The sequence below is a fragment of the Cottoperca gobio genome, chromosome 4 (genome assembly GCF_900634415.1).
Source record: "Cottoperca gobio chromosome 4, fCotGob3.1, whole genome shotgun sequence".
Taxonomy (NCBI): domain Eukaryota; kingdom Metazoa; phylum Chordata; class Actinopteri; order Perciformes; family Bovichtidae; genus Cottoperca; species Cottoperca gobio.
Genome location: NC_041358.1, coordinates 27,611,424 through 27,636,628, shown reverse-complemented (window position 1 = coordinate 27,636,628; position 25,205 = coordinate 27,611,424). Strand labels below are relative to the sequence as shown.

Sequence of the window (25,205 nt, the reverse complement as noted above, 5' to 3'; positions counted from 1 at the left end):
AGGAGAGAGAGAGAGAGAAGGAGAGAGAAAGAAAAGGAGAGAGAGAGAGACAGAGAGAGAGAGAGCGAGAGAGGGAGAGAGGGAGAGAGAGCGAGAGGGAGGGAGAGAGGGAGAGAGAGAGAGAGAGGACAGAGAGAGAGAGAGAGAGGGAGAGAGAGCGAGAGAGGAGAGAGAGGAGAGAGGGAGAGAGCGAGAGAGGGAGGGAGTGGAGGAGGAAGCAAAAGAAAGATCGCCTTTCGGCCGTGTTCTGTCAAGGGAGAAATTACACATTTACGGAGGTTTTTTCAAGCAACGACGGGTTCCATAGATCAAACCTCTGGATTTATGAGCCAATTTTCAACATGAAATATAGACACAGAGAATCCATTTTCCCCATGTTTACTTGCCTTCTCTCACTCTGTTCCTCCCTCTCAATCAACCTGTGTGGACGGGTATACTCCGCTCACCGCAGAACAGCTTATTAGAGACGTGAAAAGGTGTTTTGATTGTGCCCACGATGAAGCGTTTCCACCTCAGACAGTTCAAAAGGATCACGACTTTATCAAACATTATTTCTTTTGCCAAATCACCAAAAGCTCACTTGGATTTTAACTTGAGAAAATACGTTTAAAGCTTCATTTGTAATCCAAAAACCATTAAAAGGGAGTTCATGTGCAGATGTTTGCAGATTGCAGCTCCTGAAAAGCTTGAGTTCTTACAAAGAATACATGTTTATAGATGTTTAAACACCCAGTGCTCCCCTCTTCTGGACAAACAGATTCAGAATTTGCATAGAAATTAATGTCTAAGTAGGCTAAACGACATAATTGACACGCAATTAGCAATATTATGGGAAGGGATCCTAATGAAGCTTCAGTGGCTGTACCAAGCTAAGAATGATCACTGCTTAATTATCATATTAATGAAGTCATTATTTGCCACTTAACTTAGCTGACAGGTAAGGTAAGAATGTCATGATCCTACAATTTCCCCGGCAAAATGTTCATTCAACACTAATTACCTCGGAGTTAAAATGTCGTCGGAGAGCGACGGACGCTTTGAGGAGGGACCACTGTGGCATTAACATGCGTCACACGCAGGAAGAAAAAAACAATGAGGTTTATTGAATCATTGACTAAAGCATCTTCAAGGTCACCCGAGGACAAACAACACAGTCCCACGAGCTCAACAGAAAGCGTCTATCACAGAGCCAGGTGCACTCTGGGAGCTCCAGCCGGTACTAAAGGCTAACACAAAAACACATTTCCAGTAAACACTATGGCATGATTAGGCGGCGGGAAAAAAAACTCAAGATGGGTCAAGTGAGCGTTGCAGCTCAAGGTCCTCCCACTCCCAGAGTCTCTTCTTTCATTCCAATTCATTTCAATTACCCAGTCGTTCCCACCTTCTTCCCCGTGTCCCGATTAGCTCAGCCGGGCAATTTACAGTTGATCTCGCCTCATCTGATGCTGAGCAATGGTGGAGGCCGGGGGACGGGCGGTAATGGAATGAAATGTCACTCAGTTGTTGCCTTTGTCACAAAGATGCTGGCCGGGCCAGATGGGGAGGGGTTGGAGAGGTCTCTCGCTGGTCGGTGAAAGGTTGCGTGTGTGTGTGTGTGTGTGTGTGTGTGTGTGTGTAGTCAGTGGGGCTTCTACGTAAGTGGACAGCAATGTGGTGTCCTGCTCCCCAGTGTCTCTGATGTCCAACCATAATACTCGTGGTGTCTCCACTGTGACCGGAGTAACTTGCACGTCCTCCACCCTCAACCAGCCGGCGCTCTCGTGCTCATCAAGGCTTCTTCACCTTCTTCACTGAAGACGAGCTGGACGCCGACTCTCTCCGTTTGCGCTGCAAATGTGACACAAAAACAAACAATCACATCAGGATCTGGATTTCTTCCCGACAGTGTTCTTCTAGCCACTTCTAGAACACGTTTGCTGCTGTCCATCAAATAACAAATCATCAAGTGGCAATTCACAATATTATCCCAATAATTATAAAATATGCTTAAAATAGCACTAAAACATACTGGAACCACTTTACCTTACATTTAGTTAACAAACAATTATTGTTATTGCATCACAGAAAGGACAAACATCTGTCATTGTAAAAATGATTTTAGTGAAAATCAAAACAATCAATCTTAAATAAGGTAATCATAAATCACATGTCCCCCCCCTCCCCGCATGAATACAATAAAGATACAGCGAGTCTGTTCGTTCTCACATGATAATTCCTGTTCCTTTAAATCAGTGAGCTCGACAGCTTCAGTCACTCCTTTGAGGATATTCAGGATTATCCACCAATACACATTATTTATGAGTGTTTTTATATATAATATATATATATATATATATATTATATATAATATATTATATATATATATATATATATATATATATATAGACGTGTAACAAACTTTAAATGTGGCCACTGCTTTAACAGCCATGTAGTGTTAAGATTACTGAATTATTACAGAATAGTTGGTGAAATCTGGTCATTAGTTTTAATGTTAAAAGTCAACTGAACCACAAAAACACTTTAAGTTCAGTCAACAACAATTCATTGCTACACATCGATAGACAGGAAAAACTTTTGACTTGCAAATCCGCCGTATAGACTCGAGACTCGGCCTCTAAACTCCATTTTTGCTGATGTTTGGAAGAGTTTGGGTTCACGCTGTGCATACTTACAGAGTTGGGGGTGAGTGGCGCTCCTACAACATCGATGATTTGCTCTTTGGCTTCCACCTTGATGTCGTCAGCACAGGGCCAGGACGGAGCTTCCCCCCCCGGGGTGGATGCTGTAGTGCTGTTGATGGCATTGAGTTCTCCACCCTGTGTTACGGCAGCTGGTAAGATCCCTATAGTTCCACCAAACCCGCCTCCGTTGCCGGCCTTCATGAGGGCCTCGTAGCGATGGCGCAGCATCTGCTGCTCGTATTCACAGTTGCTGTGGGCCTGCTTCAGCTCATACAGCAGCACCAGGTCGCTGCGCAGCTCATTGAACATCTGAACGATCTCCTCTGTGGGCATGGGGTTCAGATCTGCTGACACAATGGATGAAAATGATTGAAACACCACACGACTAATATGTGGAGGGCTTTTGATTCAGTGTGCAACTTAGAGAGAGTAGAAGGCTGCTAGTTAAATGTTAGAATCTCTGAGATGCTGCATGCAGAAATATCTCCTTTGTGTAATCTTACTGCTGTTGAACCAAACGCTCAGAGTATTCCTTAAAGTGGTGCTGCAACGTTTGCTTTCATTATCGATGAACCTTTAAATTCTGTCTCTAAATGTCTTGTTGTGTCCAAAACAAATATATTCATTTTAATATGATGCAACAGAGAAAAAAAAAGGGGGGGGGGGGGGGGGTGTTCCCTTCTGTACAGACCAAACCAAAACCATCGAATACTTAATTTAGGATCCTCATATTGTGCGTCAGCAGATTGCTAATGTTTATTCACACTTACCGACTCCTTGTTCCTGCAGGATCTGCTCAATGGCCTTGATCTTCTTCTGGCCTACAGAGTTTGGCAGCTTCATCTGACACACACACACACACACACACACACACACACGTGTGATTCAAGGTGCTGGGGATATTAGGATAAACAGTTCCACCTCTGGGCTTTTAATTCGTATGAAATGCACTTCAGCGGGCCAGATCAAAATGTCTTTATCCACTGAACTCTGTCTGACTGATTAGCTGGAGGGTACTCCACTCCTTTAGCCGCGCTAATGCATTTTCCATAGAGAGCGGCAGCTCCTCATCAGTCTTGAAGATGAATAAGAGTGCACTTGCTAGGTTTTACAGATATTAGCGGGTCCCTAACAGAATTAATCATCACAGTGCTAATGAGAGATAGCTAGCTCCAGTCAGACACTCTGCGTTCTCACATTCATCAACTGCGGGGTCAAGCTCCAATAACATGCCTTTGATATTGATCGTGGTTCAAACTAAACTGAATGATGAATAACCGCCAGCACAGCAAAGAGAAATACAAGTTGTCAGTACAAAGGTTTGGATTATTCACCACTTCTCTACTTTGTTCACTGTTTCAGACGGGCCTTTAAAGTTCCTCACTGGTATTGAGAGCAAATCTTTACGTGGAAGATGTGTTTGGGAATAATGTTTATGTAGTTTTAAACTCACCCTCTGACTGCGCAGTGTGACTCCCGCTGATTTGAAGTCAGGGAACTTGATGCCAGCTGTTTCTGGAACAGCCTGAAGAAAAAGAAATAAGTGATAAGAGACAAGATATGACGACCATCTGACCGTGGCATGTGAAAACATTCAAATAATTATTGTGGGATGGATCCTAATTTCACGAACTGAGACACAAGAGCTGCTTCAGTTTCTTTGAGACACAGCTGTTCAAGCTAAATAAAATACAGTTATGAACACAAAAGATACTGATAATAATTATTGCATTGAACCGTCACAAGGTTAACAGCTGTTCCATCTGACAAATAAAAAGTATTTCTGGGTATTTTCCCCTCTAAAGATGCTTTGTGCTTTACTTCACTCCTTTTGTTTGACTGCACATCATACCGGTTTTTCTGTTTCTCTTTTTTGTGGGAGCTTCTTCTTGGAAACTCTCTTTTCGGCTCGTCTCAACTCTGTGGTCGTGTCCGCTGCTTTAATGAGTTTCTGCAGATCCTGGGCCTTCTTCTCACGCTCTCTCTTTCTCGTCTCAATCTTCCTCAGCTCCTGCATAAGATATTCCTCTTCTGCCACCTGCAGGACAAACAAGAGAAGTGCGATCTTAATATCCAAAAGGCTGGCGAACATCTGACAAGCTTTGCCAATATTGTTGGATGTATTTTCAGGACATTACTGCATTAATAACTGCACTTAGAATTAGTTTCTGCTCGACATCATGCTTCACGTCAATATTTAAGTAATGAAAGCTTAACAACAACATAAGAGTCACATCAAAGTACTAAGTTACAAACTTGTTCAGGTGTGCGGTTAAAGAGCTTGTCAAGTTGCTCTTTACGGCGTCTCTCGTGCCCGGCATCAAAGATGTAGATCTTGGGCTCTGTCCCTGAAGCTGCACGCACCTTGGTCAGCTTACCGCAAATACTATAATATCGTTCTTTCAGGTCCTCCACAGAACGTTTCTGAGAAGCATCAATGGAAGAACGTCACCACATATATATGCTTTAACGTACAGCAGTAAGATTTGTGCAATAAATCCTTGGTGAAAGGGAATGTGAGGTAGATGAGTGACAGGGATTACTCTGTATTGCTGGTGGTCGTAACGGTCGTGGACAACAACGAAGCGCAGGTCAAAGCGCTTGCTCAGGTCAAACAGGTGGTCTGTCTCTGCCTTAGTCCAGCCATCGTCATGAAGATGCATCTGATACTCCTGCTCAGAGTACACTGGCACCAGCACTGTCTATAAAAGCAGAGAACAGAAAGAATATAGTGAATCAGGAGGAATAACTGAAAAATGTCAGCAGATATGTAGCCGTAAACATCCTTTGTGTTTGTATTGAAGAAGCAGTTACACTAGCGAGGAGACTGAGGTCATCGCTACCTTGTTGAAGCGGGAAAAAGGGTAGTCCTTGCCCTCCTCTGCCACACGTCTCCAGTGGTGGAATATAGCCCCGTCCCTGCGAGCTGGATTGGAAAACGGCATCCATTTCCAGGGACGCACTTTTTTACAGCCCAGCTTGGCTTTGACGGTCCTGTAGCCCTGAGTAGTATCACTGGGCAGCAAAGGGGGCGCATCTCTGGGGAGTAACAGGAAAAACAAGTCTTTGTTAAAGCAAGGATAGAAAATAAGTAATGAAATAAGAAAACTCAGAAACAGAAGTATTTCTGAAGGAAGCTTAAGAAAGCAAAAGTCAACTTTTTCAGGAGTAAAAACATCCCGACAGGAAACATTACAAATCGGTATGAGATGTGCACGGCCCAGGTCAGGAGGGCTCTGCAGCCGGGGATTAAAACCGCCCAGAACATCATTGGTACCCATCTAACAAGCATCAGTGATATTGGTGAAAAGAGGTGCCTACGTGTAGCATAAAGGGACAACTTCCATTTAGTTGTGCAACCCTTGTAGAATGACAATAAATGTAACTTGAAAATATGTGGAAAACCTACTTAATCTATTATAAAATCAAACCAGCTCAATTAGGAATATTCAGCACATACAATTAAGTGACAAAAGAACAACAACAAGCCTTTCTGAATGTGTGATGCACAGTAATTATCCATGGTAGAGAGAAACACACTCATGCAATGTAATAGATTTTTAGAGCAGTTAAGAAAACACACTTAAATCAATTCAGTGCATTGATTTAAAATCAAAAGGAGCCCATACTTTTTATCTGAATAGAGCAGAGCATAGACCTCTCGGTGCATTCCCTCCGGTCTCTTGAAGGTCAGCGTTTCTGTTGTCTTCTTGGTTTTTTTCTGTGACAGGTGATGGAGAAATTTGGTTATTTACCTTTTAAGAAAACTCTTGGTAACACTTTCAAGCACAAAATAGCAACATGATCCACATTTACTGCTGTGGGAATGTCATGTTTAGTGTTTTTTAGTCCCACAGCACGTGTAACCCTTTGAATATTTGGTCAAATAACATTAGACAGGAATCATAATGGGAATGTTATGATTGTGTCTCACCTTGTCTGAGTTGATGAGATCTTTCTTGCTGATAGGACCGTCATTATCCGCTCCAGCCAACTCCAGAATATCCCGGACATCAGCCCCAGTAGTCATGACTAAATATGTCGGTAATTAACGTTGCTAACAACCTGTCAAACGTAAATACTGTTCATTCATTCACATGCGCTCATTCAGCGAAGCGGTACTGTCCAACGAATACGCTCCTAGCTAAAGGCTAACGCTAACGTTGTCATTTCTAAGATACGTTTACTTACACAGAGCTGCAAACAGCCAAGTAGCGATTTTACAAGACTTGTTTTCTTAATATTGCCGTGAACGTTTCTGCCAAACGTGAAAGCTACAAGGACAGTTATTACGAATATTCACAAGCTATTGTTAAGGCTAGGTGAGTAGCTAGCAAACTAAAGCGACACTACTTCCGTCCCCGCTAACGTCGCTGTAACCATACTACTCTATCATTGACTGCTGCCCCCTTGAGGTCTGGCGGTGCACTGCAGCTTCTTCTTTTCCCTCCATTTAATTTCAAATAAATCAACAACTGACACTGAAAACACAACAGAGTTGATAGATATAATTAATATTTTTTATATATCTATAGGTATTAAAATTGTAACAATAACTGTAGCTTAAAAGACAAATAATACAAGGAAGTATAGTATAGTGTAATATAGTATTGTATTGTAATGCTACACTGTGAATGTGTATAGTATATTTATGTTAAAATTGAGAGAAAGTGACAAAGAGATGAGTGACACAGAGTGATTCAGAAAAACGTGTGAAAAAAACATAATAACAACAAGGTTTTTAGTGACTTTTTCTTTAGCCACCGAACATGTTAATCACAGGTAAATCATCCTTCTTTAACTGACAGCTGACAGAGAGGGGACAGCTCTGCTTGAGCAGTTCATCAATTATATAAAACACTGCCCTCCAGAGAATGCTATATATGGCAAATTAGGGATTAAATAGGTGCCTAGCGTTTAGAATCATTAGATTCCGAAATTATAGCTGCATGAACTATCAGTGTAAATCCTACATATGTAATCCTGGAAGGCACTGCATCAAAATGAAAACCTCCTAACGTTTTGGCCTGGTCTTGTCCACCATTAATTATAAATCCTCAACTGGCTATGGCTGAAGCCCATCTCTCAAGCTTCCTACATACAAAAAATGGGTTATTTTATATTATTGTTAATCGTTAGTGGAGTTATTCACTCAAACTAAAATATGGTTATTTTGACCCGGTGTTACTCTGAAACTGTCACAAATCTATTGTTAGTTGTTGAAAACAATGCACACATGACATTCAAAACAGTGGAAAAAGGAAACACATTATTATTGATCTATATACGATATTATTAATAATCAGTTAAGTGTGACGTTTTTTTCAAAACAAACACACTCAAACAAAATAGATTTTTATTCGAGACAAGTTGTTTATTTGTCTGGCACTGTTATTCTGAAAATCCATCTTGTGCTTTGATGACCTTTACTTTTAAAGGTACAAACCGGATGCAGACGGGTATATCCCTGGTTTTAAATTTTCCCTACTGCTCGTTCTCCGCCATTTTCGTTAGCTGGTGTCGCAGAGGTGGTCTGCATCGTTATTTGTTCCATAAAGTTCAATTTGGAAGGCGATTGACTCGTTAATACCAACGAAGATAGTCTTCAATAACACCGTTTAAGTTAACAAGACACTAAACTGCGCAAGAAGATGTCGACCGAGCAGGCCGAAAATACTAACGTGGCCGAGAAAGCGGCCCTGCAGCCGCAGCCGCCGCCGCAGCAGCAGCAGCAGCAGCAGCAGCAGCCGGGGTCAGTTCATTCATCGAGGTTCCTTTGTTGGCGCTTAGTAGCTAATGCTAGCTAGTTAGCCGTTAATCATTTAGATCCACGGCGATCTCGTACTTTTACCAGTCTTTAATAAAAAATGTCCCATTAGTTGCATCTTAATCAGGAAATTCAATATTATTTCCCAGGATGTGTTTTTAAATTGCGTCGTTATGTGTTTTATCGGCTGTTAGGCGGCGTGTTTGGGACCCGTCTATTTACAGGAAGAATCCACCTATTTTACGTAACTTACAGTAACTTCGCGTTAGTAGTTTTACTTACTTACTTACTGGCAATCATTTTGGGTGGTTTTCATCGTGTCGTTAGCAATGTGATCAAACACTGTAAAGTAATGTACCATTATATAAATACCGTAACACAGCCAGGCCCACTTAGTCCACAGAGCGGCCTTGCCATGCGGCTGAATTCTCGATAGCAAACCTTTGCAGAGTATCATTACAGCTCAGGCTGATTTTTACTGGGTCTAAACAGTACATTTTAATCCTGGCTGTTTTTATTATCACAAACCTTCTTTTTTAACACGTAAACAAATGTTTCCAACCTATGATCATGTGAAAGATAATACCTTAGGGCCCTCTATTGGATTGAGTTGGTAACACTGGTGGCCTCATTTTGAGCTAAAGTTAAAATGGTGCCGCATGTGTTGTGTTTTACTGTGATTAAGTTGTTAATAACATGCTGCAGCAAATGTGTTCGCAGGGAATGCACTTATGTCTTATGAGTCACTAGTACCTGCATTTTGAATTCACCTTTTAGAATATAATCATGCTTAATCTGTACCTTTCCACTTATAAAAGCATGTTTTACTAAATGTTAACTGATTTCTTTTTACAGAGAGGTGAATGGGAAAGCCAAGCATGATGCCAATTCAAGCAGGAAGGAGAGACCCCAGAAGAGAGGTGGAGGCGGGCGATTCGAGCCCTATGGAAACGTGAACAAGCGATACCGCGTTTTTGTCAGCAACATCCCATACGATGTTAAATGGCAAGCCCTCAAAGACCTGATGAAAGAGAAAGGTAAGGTGTTTAGATAAGGGGTTGACTCAGTCCGCTTGGACATGACTAAATAAGCAGCATCCAGGGTCATTTTGTTTGATCACTGCAGCTTTGAAGGGCTTTTGGGATTTGTGCAGAAACGTTAGTTGTACAATGTTGCGTGAGATCTTGTGAGAGTTATCTGGAACAAAGGTTTTGGACGAGGTCCCTCATTTGTCCATCAACGACGGAGTTGCTGCAGACTTGCACAAGTGCTGCAAACCTGGATGGGAGACTGAACATTTATTCTCCTTTTGAGAGTACTAAAACCTATTGTGGTCTTTGTGAAGTGGGGGTTGTATATGTGTAAATCCGGTCCACTACTGTGAAAATCCAATGGCTTGGGATCATTAGCAGCATATTGAGATGCTCTCCCCCAAGAAATCCATGAAAAAGGACACAGTACATTTCTGTAGCGTAATGATTTTGCCCAGAAACAAGTTGCTCTCAGTTGCAACATGTGATCAATGGTAAAAACATGAGCTCATGATTTTATAAATAAGTTAAAGACCGGTCAAACGAAACAATTTGTGATGCAGCAACTTTAAAGTTCTCTGAAAATATGGAGTTCATGTGTCGTTACTCATGTCAAGTACTTGTTATGGGGAATTGGAAAGCGTTAGATGTATTGTAAGTAATGCACTAAATTGGCATTTACTTGAAGTTAAAGCATGTGTGTACGAGGTACAACCCTTTTTCAGAAGGGGTGCCTGGTATTCGTTTTATGACAACTGACTGTGGAGTTAAATTGCATTTTCTCTTTTAGGTGTGACCTTGACGAGCAAATGTTTTCTCAGCAGATCTCCATGTTGTGCCAAACACGGCCATGCGTTGGATTCTTTGGGGTACAGGTCTACAAAATGAAGCAACTTCTTATGCACTGTCCTTGTCTCTAGAGGTTTTGATCACTGATGTCCATTCGCTGAACAGACACGTGATCTCGAACGAAGGCGTGGCTGTGGTCGACGCTGAATCAAAATTCTGATATTGTGATTTTATGGAACAGGTCCCTCTAAGAGCTTGCCTTCATTAAGATTATGGTTAGTTTTCTAGCTGTAGGTTTCCTCTTAGGCTCAGTTGATGGGCGACTGTATTGATGCATTGTACCTGATGTTTTAAAATGGCGACATTTGACAAAGTATGCACAGGTTTGCAATGAAATGGAGGGAGGCATTGAACAGGTTTTGCCCACTTGAAATTATTGGCTCAATTATCTATAGGTAGGTGGTGTTCGCGGCATTATATCCAAATAGGCAGGCTGATGGCCATTTCAACAGTTGTTGTCCTCAGTCTATTGCTTTTGGTGCTTCGGGAGAATTCCAACAAAGACAGGCTAAGAAGTCTTCACTTTTTTAAAAGACCCACGCTTGCTTTTTGTAGACCTGTACCATATTGTGCTGCTGCTGAGGTGCTGGGGGAAGGCGCAGGACTGGCAGTCTGAGCTCACTGTCACCAGCCGCCCTACTTGTGTGTCTGCTCTAAACCCCAATTGTTCTCTCGGCTTCTCTCCCCTTGGTGTGTGTCGTCTCTGGAATCTGATTTGTAGTGGGTGAGGTAACGTACGTGGAACACTTAATGGACGCAGAAGGCAAATCGAGGGTAAGTGCAAATACATACAAATAAAACATGAATAATCCTAGACAAACCTGTGTTTGTCAGCTTTGGTGTCTTTATTTTCATTGTTGGGAATTCTTAAGCTTCAGAAACATGGTGGAGTGTGTGTGTGTGTGAGATGGTGACATGCCGGAGGCGTGTTTTATTTGGTGTCGTCTGTGGCACTGACTGGAGGTCACCCCGAGGGTTGATGCTCTTATAAAAGGACTTCAGCTTTCTTTGTAGCCAGTCCTGTGGGATTGCATTATCTGACAATGTCCCTTTTTTGTTTGCTGGATTTGTTCCTCATGAACTAAAGGAGTCCAGTCTGGAAGAGGTTGTTACAAGGCTGTTAGATGGTTGTTTAATAAAACTCAATCCGTAGAACTGCTTTACTGGAACTGTTACCTCCAATATCTTAGTATTGGGGAATCCTATCTCACTGTGGATTTCCTGCCCTCTGGAAGTCGGGAAAAATCCTCTTAATATTCAGCAGACTTGCCTGCATTGTTTTAGTGACTGGGGGAAATGTGAAATCTTTAAATTGTAATTTTATTTGGAAGCACAAAGTTGTGGCCAAGACGGTAGGCTTGTCTAAAGTTGTACTTTTCATTGTGCATGAAATTCTCTATTTCTAAAGTTGTTTTTTTCCATTTGACACATTTATTTTATTTAACCATTGCTTTTGCTAATTTCAATTCTTTACTCCTTTTTTTTTTGACGCGGCCTGTTCTGATGTCTTCAATCAACAAAGGGTTGTGCGTAAGTAGTCTCGATCTATTTATTTTAATTTTCAATGTTTCTCAGATTGTCAAAATGGACATTTTTACAATCCCGTTCAAGTTAACCAAGTGGAACGATGTTACCGGTGTCTGTCAAAGACGGATATTTGGAGAGGGTGGTTTCTCACGGGTATATTGTGTATCTCTGTCAGTGTTGTTGAGTTTAGGACCGAAGAGCTAATGAAGAAAGCAGTGGAGAAGGTCAACAAGCACAATCTCAATGGACGACCCTTGAAAGTGAAAGAGGTAGGTTAAAGCAAGAACGACAAGAAAAACAAATGGCCGCCAAGAGATCAGAATGTTGGTTGCAGATTCTCCTGCCTCATATTCACTTGCTTTTTGTCAGGACCCTGATGGTGTGATTGCTCAGAGAGAAGTCAACAAGACTCAAGGTGGAGGACATCCAGGAGGCCATGGTGGGATGGGCGGTATGGGAGGAATGGGGGGAATGGATCGCATGAACATGGAACGAATGGGCCCTGGACCAAATGGCTCCATGGTCAACATTCCTCCTAGTCTGATGAACAACCCCAACATCCCCAACGAGGTCATCCATGGTCTCCAGGCTGGCAGGATTGGCAGCACTGTCTTTGTTGCTAATGTGAGTTTGCCCAAAAAAACAAGTGTATTGAATTAAGTGTTTATAAAAAGAGACATTTGAGAACTTATAGCTAGTACATAATTAGTATTTTTATGTAACGACTCACTGTAAAGCTGTTTATTTAATCAAACGTGTAATCGTTTGTAAAATATAGTGCGAAACCTTGAGTTAAAAGAACATTACCGTCTCTTGTTAGCCATGTCGTAGTTAAGTACCGTCTCTAAAATGGTTCCTTGTGCCTTCAGCTCGACTACAAAGTGGGCTGGAAGAAGCTGAAGGAGGTATTCAGCATGGCGGGCATGGTGGTGAGGGCCGACATCCTGGAGGACAAGGATGGGAAAAGCAGAGGCATGGGCACAGTCACGTTTGATATGCCCATTGAAGCAGTCCAAGCTGTCTGTATCCTTCTGAGAAATGTTGGATTGGGTCCTTTTGTGCATGAATGTTAACTCCGTAGAATCACTTTGTTTCCCAACATGTCTCTGGTACGCTTTCCTTAATGATTTCACAGCTATGTTCAATGGACAGCTTTTATTCAACAGACTCATGCACGTCAAACTGGTACGTTTCCCAAACCTCGCTGCACATTGGATCACATTATGATCGAGGTGCAAAGTCTGAATGCATCGGTTTGCTTTTTCACAGGATGAGAAGTCCCTGCCAAAAGATTTTGGACCACCTGAGAGAGCTTCTTCGGCTCTTCCCCGTAAGTATACGTGTAGCTTTCATTACTGGGAGAAAAAGGAATAAGTAAACAAATGCCCTGTAAATGTTATGGAAGTACTTTTAAACAGCTGATGGGATAGTTCAGTATCTTTGGCAGTTCAAGGGACTTCAATTTGGATCAAAAGGCATCAATGCTTATCGCGTAACCCAGACCCTGACCACCAGGGTCTGGGTTTATTTCGACTACGTATTAATTGTGTTCCCATATTCTCTGTCCTAGGTGGCCTGAGTGGTATTGGTTTGGGCCTGGGACCTGGTGGCCAGCCCATTGATGCTACCCAACTCAACAGAGGTGGAGGCGGAGGAGGAGGTAATGGTGGTGGTGGTGGAGGAGGCGGCGGCGGAGGAGGAATGGGCAACATGGGCCCCGGAGGTAATTAAGCACCCGTTTTTGTTTTTTGGTTCAACCCTTAAATTAAAGACGTCATTAAAATCCGAGGCTAATCATTTCTCTTGTCACTTGTAGGAATGGATGGAATGGGCTTCGGCAACATGGGAGGACGTATGGGCGGAGGAGGAGGAGGCAGCGGCGGCGGAGGAGGTGGTGGTGGTGGAGGAGGAGGAGGAGGTGGTGGAGGAGGTAGTATGTACTGAAGATTTTTAAGTAGCTTTGCCTTTACTGTATTTACGACTGCAGTTTGTTAAATCAAACACTCTCTAACTGCATCACAATAAACCCGTTGCAATGATTCGTGGTGTAACTCGAGTCACTGAAGGACGTTCTTAACTCAGCCAGCAAAATGGATTGTGTATAAATCATAATTTTTATATTTGAAGCGCCCAGACTCTGGTATCTCAAAGACATTCAGACTTTCTTATCCTCTGTTTTTAGGAATGGAGAACTTCGGAGGAATGAACAACATGGACCGCTTTGGTTCTTCCGGGATGGGCAGGGTGAACGGTAAGGAGACTCTTTGAGACGCTTTAACTCTCCAAAGCGTGGAACACTTTCTCGTTTTGCTAGTTGTTTCTAATGGTTTCATCTCTTGCATTGTCAGAGATGGACCGTGGGATTGGTGGTGCTTTTGACAGGGAGTTTGGGCGAAATGAAATGGGAATGTCTCGCAATAATTTTGGAGAGTCGTTTGAAAGAGGAATGGGTTAGTATCTTCAGGATTTTGTTTGAACTTTCTCTAACTTCTCTGATGACCTCATCAGATGTGATGCTCCGCATAGACCGTCGATTTAACAGTTTTATTTTCCCCCCCTTTTTGTTTGTCCACTTTTATAGGAAACTCACTCGGTATGGACCGCATGACCTCTGGAATGGACCGCATGGGATCCAGCATGGAGCGCATGGCAGGGATGGACCGGATGGGCATGGACCGGATGGAGCGCGGGTCTGACCTGGAAAGGCTTGGTACTGGGTTTGACCGGATGGGCTCGGGGATGGACCGGCTTGGGCCCAGTATGGAAAGGCTTGGACCTGGCCTGGACCGTATGAGCTCCAGCATGGACCGCCTCGGCCCAGCTGGGTTTGACCGCTTGGGCCCATCTGGTCTGGATCGCATGGGTTCTGGACTAGACTTTGGCACCCCAATGGGTATGGATCGCATGAGCAACACCGGAATTGACAGAATGGCCACCAGCTTTGACCGCATCGGCTCCGCTGGAGGAATTGACCGCTTCCCCACCGGTGGCATTGACCGCATGAGCTCTGGCATGGATCGGATGGGGTCCGGAAGTGTTGGGGGGCAGTTTGATCGCACTGCTGACTTGGATCGTGGATTTGGTGGGAATTCCTTTGGTGGAGCTGGAGGACCTGGAACTGGGGGAGGAGGCAATGTCAGGAAGGGCTGCCAGATCTTTGTCAGAAATGTAAGTATTTATCTTCTGGGTGGTTTTAATTCAGTTGATGGTCATCTTCTCAGGTATGATTATAAACAATTTGTTTTGGTCTTTCAGCTGCCATTTGACTTCAACTGGAAGATGCTGAAGGATACCTTCAACACATGCGGTAAGAGTAGTCGTAGTTTGTAAATGTACATTTACTTATTTGCTATTTAAAGATGACTTCTAACATAGGTGCTCTTCCCTCTACAGGCATGGTGCAGTATGCTGATATTAAGATGGAGAACGGAAAGTCCAAGGGCTGTGGTGTGGTTCGCTTCGACACCCCTGAAACTGCCGAGCGTGTCTGCCGGACCATGAATGGCTATCGGCTGAATGGAAGAGAAATTGACGTCAGGATTGATAGGAATGCATAAGTTCTGTCTGTTACGTCTGCCGTTTCCTTTAGTCCCTAATGTCCAAATGATCTGATTTCTCCATCAGCATATTCATATTATATTCTCTTGGTTCGTTAGATATTTGTAACCGTGTTATTTTAGTTTGTAAGTTGTCACAGTGAAAGTGTTGTTTTAGTTTTTGCTAAAATTTACTTTTTTTTTTTTTTTTTAGAGACCAAATTTTTAATTTTTATTTTCTGTAATGCTTCACCTGTCATTGCCTTTGTTCTATAAGGTGTTTTGATAAATAAACCTCAGTGTTTGAAATGCTTTGTTGGATTATTTTGTGGCGTTGCCTTTAAATACTAGTGGATTTGCCATTGAGTTCATTAATCGTGTAAAACATAATTAATGAATATAATCATTTTACTTTCTTTATAAAAAGCTTGATGCCATTGTAATCATGGGGAGACGTGTATGTAGTTAAATGATGCAAGTTTGAGCGATTTATGGAGGTAAAAAGCATGAGGATATCATATCTGAGCTCTCAAGACCCCCGCTCTTGGATATGGAAGTTGCAACTATCAAAGCTATTAAGACTGGTCCAATAATGGGAACAAATATTTTTACATTTAAGATGTTAAGTTTACGTCCTCCTTGTAGTTTAATGTATAAATATATGGTTCAAATATACATTAATATATATATTTATAGTATTTATCTGTACACCATATTTTAATTGAATGATCAATTAGATTAAAACAAAATTTAGAAAAAATACATATGGTAGGTCACCACCGGAAGAAGGTCACAAACATTAGATTCAAGATGGCGACCCCCTTGTGTCAGTGTTACCAGGTAAGTGATTTGGACATTTTGGGTTAAATATCGCCATTTAAACACCTAGAAATGATAAGGAGAACTTAACTTGTGTTTTGAAACTACTAGTTTCACCACTGACTGGTAGTGTTGGACTGTTTTACCCTGACTGCACCGCTAACGCTTAGCTAGCTAGCTCTGTTAGCGCTAATGTTACCACAGCCGGTGTTTGAACTCTGAAGCGCAGGACGTAGTGTTTCCTAAGTCAAATGTCATCTTCGGTATGTAGCTCCATATTCTGACTTTCCACTACATTTTATACCGACGTCTTAATATTAGGTTTCATGCATTTACCAATAACATGCCTAACTGAAGAGTTTGTCACGAGCGTCATTGTCAGCAGCTGCGCGCTCATCAGTTTACTAAAGTTTGGGGTTGACTTCTTGTATCTGCCTCCAGATGTCTGTGAGAAGATGTTTGGTGGCATTTCCTTCCTCTTACCTGCTACTTCACAACAGACGCAATGTCTACCGGATAGGTGGACTCCTCACGTGCTCTTCACAGGTACACACACCTCATATGAACTGTTACTTCCGTATCACGTTCTGTACGTTATGAAGCTGCACGGCCTCTGTGGACAGGTGTCCTTCTAACTAGGGTTAGACCAAAGTCTTCTATCACGATATAGGTCATTTTCATATATCGATAACATGTCCATCACGACATGTTAATAATAATAACGGCCTATTCTTTTGTATACTCCTGTGTATTTTCTCATTAAGAGCTTTAGTGCTAAACGAAAATAAGAGTTTATATCCATTATATTCCGAGCTATACACTGACAATGGTAAACTGCATGCACACAATAATCGGATTAAGTTCTTGTGTGTGGACAAGAGTTGAACAGTAAAGCTGATTTAAGACAATCCTGCACACCGCTGCTGGAAAACACTACAAATAATTTATTTTAAGAAACAAAGAAACCCCTGTCCTGCTTGTTATTATCAATTTAATCTCCATTCCATTGAAAGGTGGAAGATATTTGAAAAAAAATAAAGATATTGCTGGAAAAATAGCAGACGAAGAATTGCTTTTTGTTTTTGGATAGTATTGTAGAACACACGCTCAGTTCCCAGTTTAATTGGTTTACCTCGCTAAAACTAATAAAGTCAAATAAAAGAGTCCCGTGTTGATTTTAACTATAGGGTAGTTTTGAAAGATGCACTTTATGGTGCTGTTGAATTGTAAAACATAATAATACAAACACCTGTCAGTATAATGCAATGCACAAACTACAGCCTCCAAAATGACCATAAAGTTGACTCGACACCTTCACACCCCTGCAGGTCATTAATTTAAATGTAATACAACTGCTCTGGGCATGCTTGGAGTAAATGTAATGTTGTTTCTTATTCATACCAACAAGGTGCCTCAGTCACTTCTGCAGGTGAGGTATTTGTCAGGGGACAGAGGCAGGGACAGGAAAGGTTTCCTGGGGGAGCTTCTGGACAACATTAAGCAGGAGCTGAACAAGAACAAAGAAATGAAAGACAACATCAAGAAGTTCCGGGAAGAGGCCCAAAAACTGGAGGAGTCCGATGCATTGAAACAAGCTAGGAGGAAATTTGTAAGTATAACACGCACACACAGCATTTCTATCCATTTTATTATGAAAACGTTCGGTTTGCCAATGCAATGTGTATTTCTCAGAAAACTATAGAGTCTGAAACAGTGAAGACCTCCAATGTTCTCAGGAAGAAGTTTGGAAACATCTCTGAGACCGTTAAAGAGGTAAAAGGGATTTGATCCCATCGGATGCAGCTTTTCTTTTGATTGTCATGTAATAGATGTGCTATTGAAGTCCATCCTTACAATGTGTGTGTGTATATGTGTGTGTGTGTGCGTGGACAGGGGCTCGAGGAGGTCAGTCGGTCAGAAATTGGGAAGAAACTCAAGGATGGATTAGAGGAAGCAGCCAAATCAGCCAAGACCTCCGCAGAGTCTGTCTCTAAAGGTGGAGAGATGCTGGGCAAGACGGGTGCGTTCAGAGCAATATCACAGGTACGGAGTCGCTGTACTTACTGTAATTCACTGGGAATAAAATAAAAAGAGGCTTTACAACGATGTGCCTGAAGACTGGAACTTATTGCTTGTTGGCTCGCCTGCGACGTGTCCGTCTGTTTTCAGGGCATGGAGAGTGTGAAGAAAGATATCGATGACCTGGGTCACACCGGCCCTTATCGGCCTCCTGCCAGACTCAGGAAGAGGAGCGAGTTCTCCTCCAAGGGGGATGACGGCAAGGTCTTCGAAGCCAACAAGTACGTGAGTGCCCTCTGCTTCTCCCTGATACTCTAAGAGGACCGCCTCTCAGGTTCAGAGATAGCTGCTACATCATCTTTATTATTACAGATACAGGAAATGAAACCAACGCAGAGCTGGAAGTCATGATAGATAAGCAAACTGTCATCCTGTGGGATTTTATATTATCCCTGATGTTTCCTTTGTATTTAGTTTATTATAATCTCTCTGGGTTAATATGTTTAAATGTGATGGTGAGCAAGTCAACAGGAACAGTTTCCACATTTATTCTGTGTGTTTGTTCTTCAGGGAAGCGATGGGTGTGACGCTCCACAAAGACTCAAAATGGTACCAGCAGTGGAAGGACTTCAAAGACAACAACATGGTCTTCAACAGTAAGGACAAACCTTCTCTGTCTGTCTCTGCAGGATGTTTAAAAGTCAGCGTTTAATGAGTTCACCAGCGATTCTCTGTTGCACGTCCAGTGAGGGATCTGGAGTCCAAGGAACTAGCATAAAACCAGAGGCTTGAAATGTGTCATTTTATTCTGCATAAACGCACTGAAGAACGCCCCCATTTAGTGAGTAGTTTGCAGGAGTTTGGGGAGGGTGGGGGTGCACTTCATTCAGGTTGTCCTGCATGTGATGCTGGTGAGAGAAATGAATCTATAGCAACATTGTCAAACTGCTGCATGGGGAGGAACACTTTACTATCCTTCAAGCTTGTGCAGCCAATAAATGGACATTTATATACAGCGCTTCACAACACATGCATTCATACAGAGTGCCACATGCTCGTCAGACACACACACACACACACACACACACACACACACACACACACACACACACACACACACACACACACACACACACACACACACACACACACACACACACACACACACACACTGTTTTACTCCACCCTAAATAAGGTTGAATCCTGTGAAGCGGTACATCAGTTTTGAGTAATAAGATAAATCTATTGTCTGATTTGAGTGTTAATATGAGACTTCTCTCCTCGGCAGCATCACAAAGTATAAGTTTATTTAATGCAGTGGACGACTGCAGCTTTTAGATGCAAAAAGGAGAGAGGGGCATGAAGCTCAGACCCCCCCCCCAGTACGTTGGAGAGCTGCAGGGGTGAAGGAGTCCAGGGGGGAAGTTTTGCTCCATCGCTCAACCTGCTGAATACTTGTGCATCGTGTTTTCTATCTATGTCTTGGAATCACACGCTCATCAATCACGCAGCAGCTTTCTGCTGAGCCTCAGTTTTCACCGGCTCTGTGGAATTTCATATTGTTGATCAAATATATCTAATCTCTGAATAAGAACTATGAATTTTGAAGGATTTGCTGATCTGATGGAATGTTTCTCCACACACGGAGGGTGGAGGAGAACTTCAAATCTAACATCTCATTCTGTGGTTGACCGCAGGGTTCTTTGAGATGAAGATGAAGTACGACGAGAGCGAGAACTCCCTCGTCAGAGCGTCTCGTGCTGTCACCGACAAGATGACGGACATTATAGGTGAGAGACCTTTGACAGGCTTTTTACAGCTGTGATGAGTCCTGTGGTTTCATCCTGTCGCTCCGCTGCAAAAACCTTTCCGCAGCACACCTCGCTCAAACAAAGACGACAAAACCGCACGTGTACTCTCGTCTTTACCACTCGTCTCTGAGCAGCTGATTACAGCGTTCCCCCCCCACCCCATCGACCATGGCTCTCAGTAGATTGGACCTTCTGTTCCTGAGTTATGAAGAGTGACGGCTGGGGTGCGGGACACAAGTTTAGGGTGGTTCTGGATCAGGGGTTCGGGGTTAGCGTTGGGTATAGGGATGATAACCAGACAAAAAGACATGATCCTCGTATAACTCCTGAATGGTGAGTGGTACAGCCTCCACATTTGGTGTGTGTAATGACCCCGCCCCCCCCCCCCCCCCCGCTGCTTGCGTCTTCCTTTCATATAGCTGTCATTGACCCCCCCCCATTCTCAAATATTCTAAAAATGTCTCTAAGTGTAATGACTTTTGATATCTTGGTAACAGAATCGTAGCTCCTCACTGAACGCAGATGTCCCCCTCCCTCCTCCCTCCTCCCTCCTCCCTGCGTAACTAAAGCCAGTGTTTGTTATCAACACACTGAAAACCAGCCGACCTGTGAAGCGACACCCTCAAAATGACCCGGATACACTTCAGCCTAACAATTTCATGATTGTTGTTTGCTAAATGCCACGTGCTTCCTGTCCGTGTGTAGGTGGGCTGTTTTCTAAGACGGAGATGTCCGAAGTACTAACGGAGATTTTGAAGGCGGACCCATCCTTTGACAAAGACTCTTTCCTCAAGCAGTGTGAACGGGACATCATCCCCAACGTGCTGGAGGTGTGTTGGGCTGTAGAACACCTGGTGCCGGTGTTGAGACTGACTGTAGTTAGGACACCTGACGATGTATCTGACAAGAAGGAGCAACAGTGATGTCATTACATTTAGATTACAGGTCATCGAGCAGACGCTCTTATCCAGAGCGACTTACAGTGAACTCAGTACAGGGACAGTCTCTCTGGAGCAGCTCAGGGTTAAGTACCTTACTCAGGGGTACACTGGTGGCAGCCTGGTGTTGAACTCCCGACCTTCTAGTGTTTTGTTTGTAAGGCGTACCATTAGACCACTAGACCATCACCACCACTTTCATGACACTGATCCGGACGTATAGATGTAAAACTTAAAGCTGATGTTTGCTCCCTGCAGGCGATGATCAGAGGGGAGCTGGAGGTGCTGAAGGACTGGTGTTATGAAGCGGTACGACCTCACACACACACACACACACACACACACACACACACACACACACACACACACACACACTCACACTCTGATCTTCTTCTTCTTCTCTTCATTGGATGTGTAGACATACAGCCAGCTGTCACAATCCATTCAACAAGCCAAGACGATGGGATTTCATCCCGACTCTAAGATCCTGGACATCGACAATGTTGATGTAAGTTTCTCCAGACTGCACGACACAAGGTTAATAATGAAGCTGCACAACAAACCCAGGCTACTTTAAATACGCTAAATGTGTTAAAGTTGTTCAATAGTTGTGCAAATGTTTTCGTCTGTGCATTCAAAATGTCTGGAGTTGACCGTTTGTTCTCAGGACAGGAGCTGGAAATCTAGAGCTGGTTGCAGTGTTTTTACTAACAATGAACATAAAGTGCATTAACAGATGCTAATCTTACTCTTTGCATGCTCTGTTTTCCTACATGATGATACAAACACTCACAGACAGACGCTTTAATGCACAGCAGCACAGCTTGTGGTTTTATGGTGATCTACAAGTTTGCAAATATGCAGAATCAAAGTTTACAGCCAAGTCCAGTGTTTGTCAAACGTCTTGAAAAGTTCACTTTTCTGCCGGTACTCTTCTCAGACTGTGTGTGAGTCCTCGTTACTAACTGTAACTTGTGTATTTTTAAATATCTCAGGATATTCTTCTTTAATACTTGAATGCTTTAGTAAAGTGTGTATCTCTGACTCCAGTTGGCCATGGGGAAGATGATGGAGCAGGGTCCGGTGCTGATCATCACCTTCCAGGCTCAGCTGATCATGGTGATCCGAAACACCAAAGGAGAGGTGGTGGAGGGAGACCCTGTGAGTTACACACACACACACACACACACACACACACCCATCAACAGACACGGCTTTGATTTGCTTCAATCTGCTATATGATAAAAGCAAAGAGCGTTTAAAACCCAACACATTAAGCATTTTATTAAGACCAACAACCTCAGACTGAAGCTTTATTGCTTATAAATGAGCCGTATTGTTCCCTCAGGGACACCTGTGGTGGTAAAGAGGTCAAGGTATCCACTCTCTACCGTGTTGGCATCTGCCCAGCGCTCAGATTAAAAGACTACTGCGAGAGGATTAATGGTGGATGTAGTGTTTTATCAGCCAGATCCAAATGTCTGGACATCAAATGACAGACTCCGCCCTTCTGGACTACAGTATTAAATGTCCTACACCCACCTGCTCACTGTTACTCCTCATCGGGCCGCAGAACTTTAAATCTTTCTACACATTCCAACTTTCTTGGTATTTAAAGACAAACTACTCTGGGCAGCTGAATCATTCTCACTACTTCTTCTTAGACGGACAAATATATAAAACCCAACACGGCTAACATAATCTTCTCAATCTTGACATTTATATTAAATATTCCAACCTTCCACTAACATTTAAATGTCTCCACTATTCATAACTAGACTTTACTAAACTGCCACTAACATCAGAAGTATATTTAAAGAAAAATAAATGTATATTTATAATATATATATATATATATATATATATATATATATATATATAAATAGAATATATATATATATATATATATATATATATATATATATTATATATATAGTCTATATTATATATTATATATAATATATATATATTATATATTAAAGAATATATATATTTTATAGTTATAATATATATAGATTATAATATATATATTTATTTAATATTATATAAATATTATAATATTTACTTTACTAAAATGCCCACTAACATCTCCGAAAAGTATATTAAAGGAAAAATAAAGTGTGTGTGTGATTATATATATATAATAATAATATATATATTATTTTATAGAAATTAATATATATATTATAATATGAGTGATATATTAGAATAGAGCTAGATAAGATATAGTTATGAATAGATATATAGAGAGAGATAGAGAGAGAGAGAGAGATAGAGAGATAGGAATAGAGATATATATATATATATATTATAATACATATGTATATAATTTTATACATTAATATATATATATATATATATATATATTATAATACATATTTATATAATTTTATACATAAAATATATATATAATTAATGTATTTTATATATATATATATACTGTGTATATATATATATATATATATATATATATATATATATATATATATATATATATATTAATGTATTTTATATATATATATATACTGTGTATATATATATATATATATATATATATATATATATATATATATATTAATGTATTTTATATATATATATATACTGTGTATATATAACATTATCTACTGTACTTGAGTAAATCTGGTGTTTGAAATGAACTTTAGCAAAGTACACAGACAAAGTTCTGCTTCTGCTCGGGATGTCACGGTACCAGAATTTTAGTAGTCGATACCAATAGCAGTGAAATTCCACGATTCTTGATACGATACCAGGATGAAAACATAAATCCCATGTAATCCAACATACACTCCTTTATTACTGTTTGTAAGCAGCTCATACTTCCCTCTAATATCTATTTTATATTGCTGTGAAAACAGCTCATTCAAACATCTGTATGTATTCAAGTTTCTTACGAAAACTACATTTTAATTTAACGTTTTAATTGAAACACTTGAACACATCATCATAACGTTTACATTGAATGTTTTCAGAATGAGTTTTGGTGACATCCATAGCTTCTGCAACTGTAAACGTTTCTATGTCCCTTACAAAGACAAAGGCCTACACAACCACAAAGTCTATATGTTTGTGTATATGGACATGATTTGTCTAAAATCACATTTAAAGTGTTTCTGTTCCGTGTTTCTCAGGGATTAAGAAGAACAGTTGAGACTAAGTGTCCCCGTCTGTTTCCCCTCCAGGAAAAGGTGCTCCGGATCATGTACGTGTGGGCTCTGTGTCGAGACCAGGAGGAGCTCAACCCAGACGCTGCCTGGAGACTACTGGACATCTCCGCCTCGAGCTCCGTGCAGGTCCTCTAAGACTCTTTAATACGCACAAAGACAGAACACGCTGCACCACATGAAGCCCTGGAGCACGGAGACGAGGGACGCACACGTGGGACTTCACAGCTCAAGTATTTGTGGAGAAGTGTCGCTAGTGTTTCTCTGGATGTTTGAATGTCTGACAGTGATTTCTAACTGTTCCTCTGTCTCCCACTAGGGGGCGGTATAGCACCAACAACTCAGTCACTGTGCTTCCTGCCTGTATGGATGTGCAGGGAAACCACTGTTTGCATTTAAGGGATAAACTTGTGTTGAATATGAAAGAGAAAGAAAGTGTAAATCATGAGAGCTGACGTGGAGCCGAGCCGAGAGGACCTGTCTCTGCCACGCTCCCTCCCCTCCCTCACGCTCTCTTCCTTGTCATGTTGTGGCCAATCACTGCTAGATCCATGTTTGTATAATAAATGTCCACTGTAATTCTTAAGATGTTAGAGTTTATTTATTGTGAAAATAAAGATGATTCCCCCCCCCTCAGTGTTCTCACAGTGAAATACCTTTTAAAATACATTAAGCTTAATTAGACATGACTCGGGCAGCTGCTAATTATTATTATTTATAATTCAATTCCAGTGTTTTTTTACAGTATTTCCTTCGGGGGGTGAAAATGTTGTTTCTGAGTGAATTCATACGTTCGTACATCCAGAACAGTGGAACTCTCTCTTCCTGACATCAGCCCCCCCCCCCCCCTATTTTAGGTGGGTTTCAGAATTGCTCATACAATTCACTTTAAAATGTTAAAAAATTCTGCCCGGGGGAGTGTGCCCCCGGACCCCCCTAGAGCATGAGTCAGGCCAGGTAACATGGACCTGCTTAACATGACACAACCACAGAACACTCTGGGTGTGTAGCGGCTCTGCTCTGTTCTCCATCATCAGGCCAT

General features: G+C 41.8%; 3 protein-coding genes across 6 annotated transcripts; 2 read left to right on the top strand and 1 right to left on the bottom strand.

Moving 5' to 3' along the window:
* Positions 1-1,080: 1,080 nt before the first annotated feature.
* On the bottom strand, positions 1,081-7,101 carry dmap1 (DNA methyltransferase 1 associated protein 1). Of its 2 annotated transcripts, XM_029429246.1 has the most exons (11): positions 6,876-7,101; positions 6,619-6,749; positions 6,314-6,405; positions 5,528-5,723; positions 5,228-5,386; positions 4,941-5,108; positions 4,537-4,722; positions 4,138-4,209; positions 3,455-3,527; positions 2,676-3,028; positions 1,081-1,830 (listed from the first exon to the last, which is right to left on the bottom strand). In XM_029429246.1, exons 2-11 carry the CDS (start codon positions 6,712-6,714, stop codon positions 1,771-1,773), a joined length of 1,455 nt encoding a protein of 484 aa, XP_029285106.1. In that variant the 5' UTR covers positions 6,715-6,749; positions 6,876-7,101; the 3' UTR covers positions 1,081-1,770. The 2 variants fall into 2 exon arrangements, with proteins under 2 accessions (XP_029285106.1, XP_029285105.1); XM_029429245.1 differs by having other exon boundaries at positions 6,619-7,101.
* A 1,071-nt stretch (positions 7,102-8,172) lies between these two features.
* On the top strand, positions 8,173-15,706 carry hnrnpm (heterogeneous nuclear ribonucleoprotein M). The gene is made up of 16 exons (XM_029429247.1): positions 8,173-8,436; positions 9,307-9,488; positions 11,053-11,105; positions 11,854-11,861; positions 12,034-12,127; positions 12,228-12,482; positions 12,728-12,881; positions 12,994-13,043; positions 13,128-13,188; positions 13,429-13,581; positions 13,675-13,749; positions 14,041-14,109; positions 14,207-14,308; positions 14,440-15,026; positions 15,114-15,165; positions 15,252-15,706. Exons 1-16 carry the CDS (start codon positions 8,336-8,338, stop codon positions 15,413-15,415), a joined length of 2,160 nt encoding a protein of 719 aa, XP_029285107.1. The 5' UTR covers positions 8,173-8,335; the 3' UTR covers positions 15,416-15,706.
* A 453-nt stretch (positions 15,707-16,159) lies between these two features.
* Positions 16,160-24,799, top strand: timm44 (translocase of inner mitochondrial membrane 44 homolog (yeast)). Of its 3 annotated transcripts, XR_003832139.1 has the most exons (14): positions 16,160-16,234; positions 16,655-16,759; positions 17,622-17,822; positions 17,906-17,986; positions 18,107-18,256; positions 18,383-18,513; positions 18,803-18,888; positions 19,930-20,022; positions 20,749-20,873; positions 21,240-21,290; positions 21,400-21,489; positions 22,032-22,142; positions 24,182-24,396; positions 24,483-24,799. XR_003832139.1 is itself a non-coding variant. In XM_029429718.1 (13 exons), exons 1-13 carry the CDS (start codon positions 16,160-16,162, stop codon positions 24,299-24,301), a joined length of 1,419 nt encoding a protein of 472 aa, XP_029285578.1. In that variant the 3' UTR covers positions 24,302-24,799. The 3 variants fall into 3 exon arrangements, 2 of the variants coding, with proteins under 2 accessions (XP_029285578.1, XP_029285577.1); XM_029429718.1 differs by having other exon boundaries at positions 24,182-24,799; XM_029429717.1 differs by lacking the exon at positions 16,160-16,234 and adding an exon at positions 16,244-16,476 and having other exon boundaries at positions 24,182-24,799.
* Positions 24,800-25,205: the final 406 nt, after the last annotated feature.